The sequence below is a fragment of the Salvelinus namaycush genome, chromosome 37, assembly GCF_016432855.1.
Source record: "Salvelinus namaycush isolate Seneca chromosome 37, SaNama_1.0, whole genome shotgun sequence".
Lineage (NCBI taxonomy): Eukaryota > Metazoa > Chordata > Actinopteri > Salmoniformes > Salmonidae > Salvelinus > Salvelinus namaycush.
Genome location: NC_052343.1, coordinates 31,233,839 through 31,243,062, shown reverse-complemented (window position 1 = coordinate 31,243,062; position 9,224 = coordinate 31,233,839). Strand labels below are relative to the sequence as shown.

At 43.0% G+C, this 9,224-nt stretch overlaps 1 protein-coding gene across 1 annotated transcript; it reads left to right on the top strand.

Annotated features, from left to right (window-relative positions):
• Positions 1-1,031: 1,031 nt before the first annotated feature.
• Positions 1,032-8,812, top strand: cmtm6 (CKLF-like MARVEL transmembrane domain containing 6). Its single transcript, XM_038977254.1, has 5 exons — positions 1,032-1,159; positions 1,581-1,710; positions 7,634-7,810; positions 7,987-8,085; positions 8,298-8,812. The coding sequence occupies exons 2-5, from the start codon at positions 1,588-1,590 to the stop codon at positions 8,460-8,462; spliced, it is 564 nt and encodes a 187-aa protein (XP_038833182.1). The 5' UTR covers positions 1,032-1,159; positions 1,581-1,587; the 3' UTR covers positions 8,463-8,812.
• The last annotated feature ends 412 nt before the right edge of the window (positions 8,813-9,224 follow it).

The following is a 9,224-nucleotide window of genomic DNA, read 5'->3' as shown; positions in this document are numbered from 1 at the left end:
ACTTTTAACAAGGCACACCTGTTAATTGAATTGCATTCCAGGTGACTACCTTATGAAGCTGGTTGAGAAAATGCCAAGAGTGTGCAAAGCTTTCATCAAGGCAAAGGGTGGCTACTTTGATGAATCTCAAATATAAAATATATTTAGATTTGTTTAACACTTTTTTGGGTTACTATATGATTCCATGTGTGTTATTTCATAGTTTTGATGTCTTCACTATTATTCTACAATGTAGAAAATAGTAAAATAAAGAAAAACCCTTGAATGAGTAGGTGTGTCCAAACCTTTGACTGGTACTGCAAATGAGTTGAACAGGAGAAGAGGATGTGGTTGCTTGTGGAGCGAGAACAGTGTGGGTGGTGGTAAAACAGCTGCAGTGACGCTGATTGAAGTAGCGTACCCACCCACATTTACAATTTCATTGATCAATTTGATAAATAATACTAGTATATACAGTTACATTATTGTAGAATAGGCTACTCCTGTATCCAGACTATATTAGGATACCGTTATGATTTCACTGGTCTTGTCAGGCATGATTTTAGGTCTTTGATCAAAGTTGTATGTTGTACCTTGTTTCCCTTCTTCAATGAAAAGTACTTATGCATTCCCCATTCAATTCAGTTTGAGTGTGAATGTGTAGGCCTAGTGTCAGTGGAAAAATAAACCCATAGCTCCAGCACAGAATGGCATGTAGGGGTAGTGTATTACAATGTCAAATATGTATATATCCTATAATACAATGGCATATAGGGGTCGTTTATTACAATGTAAAATATGTATATATCCTATAATACAATGGCATGTAGGGGTAGTGTATTACAATGTGAAATACTATATATCCTGACGACATGTTAGTTACATGTAGGCGTCACGCAGACGTTAGTAAGGCGTTGGTATCATGTAATGTCAGTCAGACGTTCAATGGTAGGCAACAGCCACACGGTGGTACAGTTGCCTATGCTTAATTCTGGCACTTGTCACCCCCCATACTCTTCTGTTAACGACAGGGGTGTAGACAAGCCGTTCATTTGCGGAAGTGTGGGTCTAGGTTTTAAACAAGAACGCAACAACAAAGGGCATCGCATTGGAAAGTCGTGGAAGTACGATATCTATCGCCAAGCCATACCTATTCAGTTGGTTGCTCCAAACTTGACGCGTGAGTCCATCGTTTATACTTTTTTTGTTGCTTAGGCTATAGCCTTTATTAGTTTTTCCTTTCAATTTGATTTAATATTTATGAGCTGTATGTTCTCACTTATGTGAGTGTTTGATACAGTCTACCCTAGCCAAGATACCCGATGGAGTTGAGTACGGAGGCGATTAATTTTCGACTACATTGAGTCAGTATCAGTCGATACTTGTAAAATGTCCAGTGACAGGCTACCCTAAATTTAACACCAAGTTATTTCTTCCATCGTGTCTTTTGAAGTTAACAAAATGCCACGCTTTCGCTTTCGCTCTGTAGTTTGCCGCTGGTCTGATACTGTTAATAAATGATAGGCCTACACTGTAACATGAAGTACATAGTTGCAGTCTTATTGAAGTTGTACTTTTTTCTTAAAATCTATTCATTTCAGTCACGCCATGGCTGCCGCGGAACCAGTCTACAGTCCAACAACAGTTTCAGAGACCAAATCCAAAAAGTGGTTAATTGTACCAACAGATAATTTGGATAAAGTCAGATGTTTGATAAAGGTGGTGGAAGTGGTAAGTAATATTCTTATCATAGTTCTTGTTATGATACTGTTATTGTTAATGTTCCACTGTGTTGGGCAAGTCTTAATCCAAGCATAACATGAAACTACTGTCACGGCCGTTGAATGAAGAGGACCAAGGTGCAGGGTGGTGAGCGTACATATTACTTTATTTATATGACGCCGACAATAAACAATCCAAAACAACCGTGAAGCTAAAGGGCTATGTGCCACAAACAAAGTTAACCTCCCACAAAGACATGTGGGAAAAAGGGCTACCTAAGTATGGTTCTCAATCAGAGACAACGATAGACAGCTGTCCCTGATTGAGAACCCTACCCGGTCAAAACATAGAAATACAAATAATAGAACTAAAGAACATAGAATACCCACCCCAAATCACACCCTGACCAAACCAAATAGAGACATAAAAAGGATCTCTAAGGTCAGGGTGTGACAACTACACTGAACAAAAAAAATAAATGCAACATGTAAAGTGTTGGTCCCATGTTTCATGAGCTGAAATAAAAGCTCACAGACATTTTCCTAATGCACAAAAAGCTTATTTCTCTAACATTTTTGGCACAAATTTGTTTATGTCCCTGTTAGTGTGCATTTCTCCTTTGCCAAGATAATTGATCCACCTGACAGGTGTGGCATATCAAGAACCTGGTTAAACGGCACGGTCATTACACATGTGCACCTTATGCTGGGGACAATAAAAGGCCACTCTAAAATGTGCAGTTTTGTAACACAACACAATCGCACAGATGTCTCAAGTTCTGAGGGAGTGTGCAATTGGCATGCTGACTGACTCTGGTGGACATTCCTGACTGCAGGAATGTCCACCAGAGCTGTTGCTAGAGAATTGAATGTTCAACATCGTTTTAGAGAATTTGGCAGTACGTCCAACCGGCCTCACAACCACAGACCATGTATATGGCGTTGTGTGGGCGAGCGGTTTGCTGATGTCAATGTTGTGAACAGAGTGCCCCGTGGTGGTGGGGGGGTTATGGTATGGGCAGGCATAAGCTGCGGACCATGAACACAATTGCACTTTATCTAAGGCAATTTGAATGCACAGAGACACCATGACGAGATCTGGAGGCCCATTGTCGTGCCATTCATCCGCCGCCATCACCTCATGTTTTAGTATGATAATGCACGGCCCCATGTCGCAAGGATCTGTACATAATTCCTGCAAGCTGAAAATGTCCCAGTTATTCCATGGCCAGACGTCACCCATTGAGCACGTTTGGGATGCTCTGGATCGACATGTACCACACTGTGTTCATGTTACCGCCAATATCCAGCAACTTCACACAACAGCCTGGCCAACTCTATGTGAAGGAGATGTTGCACTGCATGAGGCAAATGGTGGTCACACCAGATACTGACTGGTTTTCTGATCCACGCCCTTACCTTTAAAAAAAGGTATCTGTGACCAACAGCTGCATATCTGTATTCCCAGTCAAGTGAAATCCATAGATTAGGCCCTAATGCATTTATTTCAATTGACTGATTCCCTCATATGAACTGTAACTCAGTAACATCTTTGAAATGTTTGCATGTTGCTTTTTATATTTTTGCTCCGTGTATTTCAGAGGAGAGACCAGAAGGTTGTCTTCCTGTCTGTCTGTTCTGATGGCACCAAGTAGTAAAACAGGGTTAGATCAACTCTGGTGACAATATGACTTTTATCTAGTGGTGTCATCACATGTTTACTTTGTACTCCAGATATAAGACCAGATGAACAAGTTTATGTCAAAGGTGTTTATACTTAGACATATCTGCCTTGCCAGTTGATACCACGTTCCTTGTAAGTGGATAGTCTGCGTGTAATAAATAGAATATGCAGATTTTCAAATGCTACCATTTCATTGTTTTGTATGTAACTGGATCCAGCTCCCAGAAACGGTGGGCTGTCTATCCCACAATTAACAGAAACGGTGGGCTGTCTATCCCACAATTAACAGAAACGGTGGGCTGTCTATCCCACAATTAACAGAAACGGTGGGCTGTCTATCCCACAATTACGGGCTGTCTATCCACAATTAACAGAAACGGTGGGCTGTCTATCCCACAATTAACAGAAACGGTGGGCTGTCTATCCCACAATTAACAGAAACGGTGGGCTGTCTATCCCACAATTAACAGAAACGGTGGGCTGTCTATCCCACAATTAACAGAAACGGTGGGCTGTCTATCCCACAATTAACAGGCAAGTTTGTAAATCATAACCCTTTGTGTCTTTCTTAGGGTGTGACCATTGTCAGCTGTTTTTCTTGATTATTCCTTGAAATGTGAAAGTCAGACCATTCTATAGAACAGTTGCAACAGTGATGATGCACCCATCAGACCACATCCCCTTCGTGATGGCCTGGGGTATTTGTCAGCAGAGAGATGACCCTCAGGAACCTTTAACTGATTGTCAGGCCTAAGACGGCAAAGTTGTTTTTCAGATTTCAGAGTCCAAATCAGTCACTATGGAGCTGCTGTATCCAGTTGAGGGTAGCGGAAATCAGATCCTGTATCTTTAGCTCTATATAGCCTGTCTAGAACAGCACTCCAGTTGGACATATCACCTAGCTCACATATTAAAGAGGAGACTGGGTCAGAAACCATTTTAGACAATTGAAATGCCTCCGTGTTTGCCTATATGAAAGAGCAGCCGTGCTTAAGTCAGCTTGTGTGTGTGGCGCGCATATGTGTGGGGGTGTCTTTAAAAGCAATTCTGTTGAATTGGGTGAGGCTACTACAGCTTGGCATTCTGTTGAATTGGGTGAGGCTATTACAGCTTGGCATTCTGTTGAATTGGGTGAGGCTACTACAGCTTGGCATTCTGTTGAATTGGATGAGGATACTACAGCTTGGAATTCTGTTGAATTGGATGAGGCTACTACAGCTTGGAATTCTGTTGAATTGGATGAGGCTACTACAGCTTGGAATTCTGTTGAATTGGGTGAGGCTACTACAGCTTGGCATTCTGTTGAATTGGGTGAGGCTACTACAGCTTGGCATTCTGTTGAATTGGGTGAGGCTACTACAGCTTGGAATTCTGTTGAATTGGGTGAGGATACTACAGCTTGGCATTCTGTTGAATTGGGTGAGGCTACTACAGCTTGGCATTCTGTTGAATTGGGTGAGGATACTACAGCTTGGCATTCTGTTGAATTGGGTGAGGCTACTACAGCTTGGAATTCTGTTGAATTGGGTGAGGATACTACAGCTTGGCATTCTGTTGAATTGGGTGAGGATACTACAGCTTGGCATTCTGTTGAATTGGGTGAGGCTACTACAGCAGACTGGTGTTGACTCATGTTTGACCCCTTTCTGTGTCCCGCTGGTCATCACAAGTGGCAGAGCTGTGAAATGTCTACATTTGAACTGGATATCATGAATGGCTTACTCTTATTCCTAGACCCCAATGTCAAGGCTTCAACTATTTGACTGCGTTCCTAACTGCAGTGAAATGGGATCTTCAGTTGAATTCAAATCACATGGTTTATGGCTGCTATCTTGTATTTCTCCCCAGTTAACAAGATCTTGAAACAAACTCTTTCCGGGCAGAGGGAGGGCTTGTTTGGGTGAGGGCACCTCTTGTACTATTAGGTTGGCCTGTGAGTAAGCAGGTTAGAGGTGGAGGTTTACTAATTGCCATAGTTTGCGATTGAGCTCTTAAGTCCAGGCATTTTTTTAAATGAATTGCATCTCCTTCTGAAGCAGGAAATCTGAGTTGATTCAGAGTTTGTCTCTTGTGCAACCGCAGTCTGGAGACAGACAGTGATGACACGGCTCTGTCTTCCTCAGATCACTGGGTCCTTAGTCAAACTAATCAGAGTCAGGTGTTAGCAATACCTTCTAGCGGTGCACTGCAAATGAAATTAGCAGCCAGATGCAAAATGTCATTACCAGGGTTATTTTAAGCCTTGCTGTTTGACCTTCTTACTGTGTGTGTGTGAGAGAAACAATGGATTCCTCCAAATATGATCAACATTGCAAGAATGCTTGGCAAGCTCATTGCACATAAATATCTGTGGATTTAAATGTAATTTAAAGCATTTCTTGCTTAAAGCCACAAAGAACCCTGGATTCTAATGATTTTTAACTCTCTGCTCTTTCTCTTGCAACACAACACTTTGCTAGAGTTGTGTGTTCATAGAACATTGTGGAGAGCACATACAGTCTTGCACAGCTAACCTTGTGGGAACACACAATTCAGTGCTATTCAAAATCTTATTTTCCCTAACCCGTACTCATACCCTAACCTTATCCCAAAAACCTAACCCTAGCTCCTAGCGCTTAACGTATTCTAACCTTAACCCTAAACCCCCTAGAAATAGCATTTGACCTTGTGGGGACAAACAATGTCCCCAGTTGGTCAAAATGGTTGTTTATTTACTCTTCTTGTGGGTACTTAAAGGTTCAACCAAATTGATTTTTTAATTTTATTTAACTGGTCCCCACAAGAATAGTTAAACACACACAACAGACCTTAAAGAAAGTGTTAAAGGTGCTGCAGAAGATGTCCTCTTGAGTAGGAGGCCCAGTCTTTATTACAGTGTTGACGTCAGACTGTCTATCTGGTCATGTAATATAGCTGCAGATATAGAGCTGTGGCTTCATTAATACTATGGCTGGGGGGAAACGGACCATGGTGCATTTTACCTTGTAATATGGAACAAAGGCCTACATACTGTACAGTTTAAGCCACTGTTTTTATAGATACACACACATATGGCACATTATGCTCAGCACGTATTACAGTGAGAACATGTTTGCTGTCTACCGTTTAGTTTTCGGTACCCATTTAGTGCTGTCTGGCGTGAGGACAGATCCTCAGCGCAGTATGCTGTCTGGCGTGGGGACAGATCCTCAGCGCAGTATGCTGTCTGGCGTGGGGACAGATCCTCAGCGCAGTATGCTGTCTGGTGTGGGGACAGATCCTCAGCGCAGTATGCTGTCTGGTGTGGGGACAGATCCTCAGCGCAGTATGCTGTCTGGCGTGGGGACAGATCCTCAGCGCAGTATGCTGTCTGGCGTGGGGACAGATCCTCAGCGCAGTATGCTATCTGGCGTGGGGACAGATCCTCAGCGCAGTATGCTATATGGCGTGGGGACAGATCCTCAGCGCAGTATGCTGTCTGGCGTGGGGACAGATCCTCAGCGCAGTATGCTGTCTGGCGTGGGGACAGATCCTCAGCGCAGTATGCTGTCTGGCGTGGGGACAGATCCTCAGCGCAGTATGCTTTCTGGCCTGTTCCTTCCAAACAATCGATAAGGAAACGAAAACAAAAGTCAGGAACCGCGTGAGTCAGTTAGTGTGGTTTTGCTGGCCTTGTGTCCTTTCTTAGGAATCTTTATTAATAGTGGCTATTGAGAAATCAAAATGGGGTCTGTGGGTGTTGTAAAGGGGTGGATCTTTTAGTTGGTCACCGTTCTAATGGCAACATGAAGAAGCTATGTGTGTGTGGTGCGGTATGAATGGAGCCAGTATGTGGTGCTTCCATCACGCTGTGATGAGCTTTAAGAGTACCGTGATGGTCACACCAGAAGAATCCTCTCATTGTGAAGATTACATTAAAGAGTTGTCCCTTCCTCCAAGCCCAACTCTGAACTTCGCATCAAATATTTCAACATTTTCATAAACCCTCATTTACATAGGGCTATGATAGTCACTCAATTCTTGAGTCAACTCTACTGATGTCACTATTTTGGCACAACATATAAATATAGCGTCAGAAGACAAAATCCTGAGTTCATCAGTACTCAAACCATACACAAGCATGTTTGACGACACTAAATTACCCCTAACCTGTTCTATATCCGAGACAAAAAACACAACTTCCCATTTAGCTCTGGTAGTACTACAGTGCCATCTGTTGTTGAGACTGGGGTAGTACATGATCAGTTAGTTTTGACTTGTGTGTCCTCAGCTCCTGTCGTTTGTGGCCTTCATTCTTGAAGAGGTAGTGACGAACTGTATGAGATGCTCTCCGCTGTACTTCTTTGAGTTTGTCAGCTGCACAGCCTTCCTCTTCACAGCTCTCCTCCTCATCCTTCTCGCTACCACCCTGCACAAGAGAGTGGGCATCAGCTGCTGGCCCTCCCTGGTGAGTACTCAGTGTGTGTGAATATACACATTTTGTGCACATATGTTGGTAAATGAGGCCCACTGACCTGCCTAACATTTGTATGTTTATCATTCATAAGACTTTGTGTGAGAGGATACTTGTATTCCCATTTAAATGTATGCTGGTGTATAACCATGCTGACTTGTCTCTTGCAGGACTTTGTGTACACAGCTTTGATGGCTACATTCTTCCTCATCGCCTCCATTGTGTTTGCCTCAGATAATGGTGGAACTGACCTGGAGAAGGCTGCTGTGGTAAATGATCTTTACTCAGACTGTCCTCATACCTCAGGGTCCTGGTTACTGTTCTTTCAAATGAAGACAAAATATCAGCCCAAACCAAGCTGGGTTTAGATTGAAAGGAGAACCATTTTGTCAAACTGTTTAGTGTCGTTTTCTTTGTGTTTGTTACAAGATGTTTTACTAATGTTAATACTTAGTAATAACTTATTACTATTTATTTTCAGGCATTTGGCTTCCTGGCCACTGTGGCATTCCTGGTGGATGCTGGCTGGTTTGTGAAGACCAGGGGTTTGCCTTTTAAAAAGACCAACCAGCAAGCCGCAAGCAACGGCGGGGCGCCCGTGGCAGAGGCCGAGAAACTCAACAGGGAACAGAACGAAGCAGACTAGACCCAAGGATACCTAAACGAGTGTAACACTGGTATCTCTTTCTCCCACGCAAACAAGCAATACACTATCAGAGGGCCACCTTATATCTGCTTAAAGGAAGGAAAGAAATCTCCAGTAGTTTTAACATCTTATTCAGAGCTTTTATTCTCAGCAGTGGGACCAGGAGACATGGCCTGTGCTGTATACATTCTGTTTCCTTGGACCATGGACCTGCTTGGAATGGGACCACTCATTGATAAAAATAGACCAAGGCTCTCCAACCCTGTTCCTGGAGATCTATCCTCCTGTAGGTTTTCACTCCAACCCTGTTCCTGGAGATCTATCCTCCTGTAGGTTTTCACTCCAACTCTGTTCCTGGAGATCTATCCTCCTGTAGGTTTTCACTCCAACCCTGTTCCTGGAGATCTATCCTCCTGTAGGTTTTCACTCCAACTCTGTTCCTGGAGATCTATCCTCCTGTATGCTTTCACTCCAACCCCAGTTGTAACTAACCTGGTTCAGCTTATAACCATGTAATTATTAGAATCAGGTGTGTTAGATTCGGGTTGGAGTGAACCTACAGGACTGTATCTCTCCAGGAACAGGGTTGGAGTGAACCTACAGGACTGTATTTCTCCAGGAACAGGGTTGGAGAGTCCTGGAATAGACTATTATGAGATTTTAAGATCACTGTATTGCCTTACCACTGACTGTCATGACTGCATTTCTCAGTGTTACTGGGATGAGCACCTATCTGTACTTGCAATTGAGTCTCTAATATTT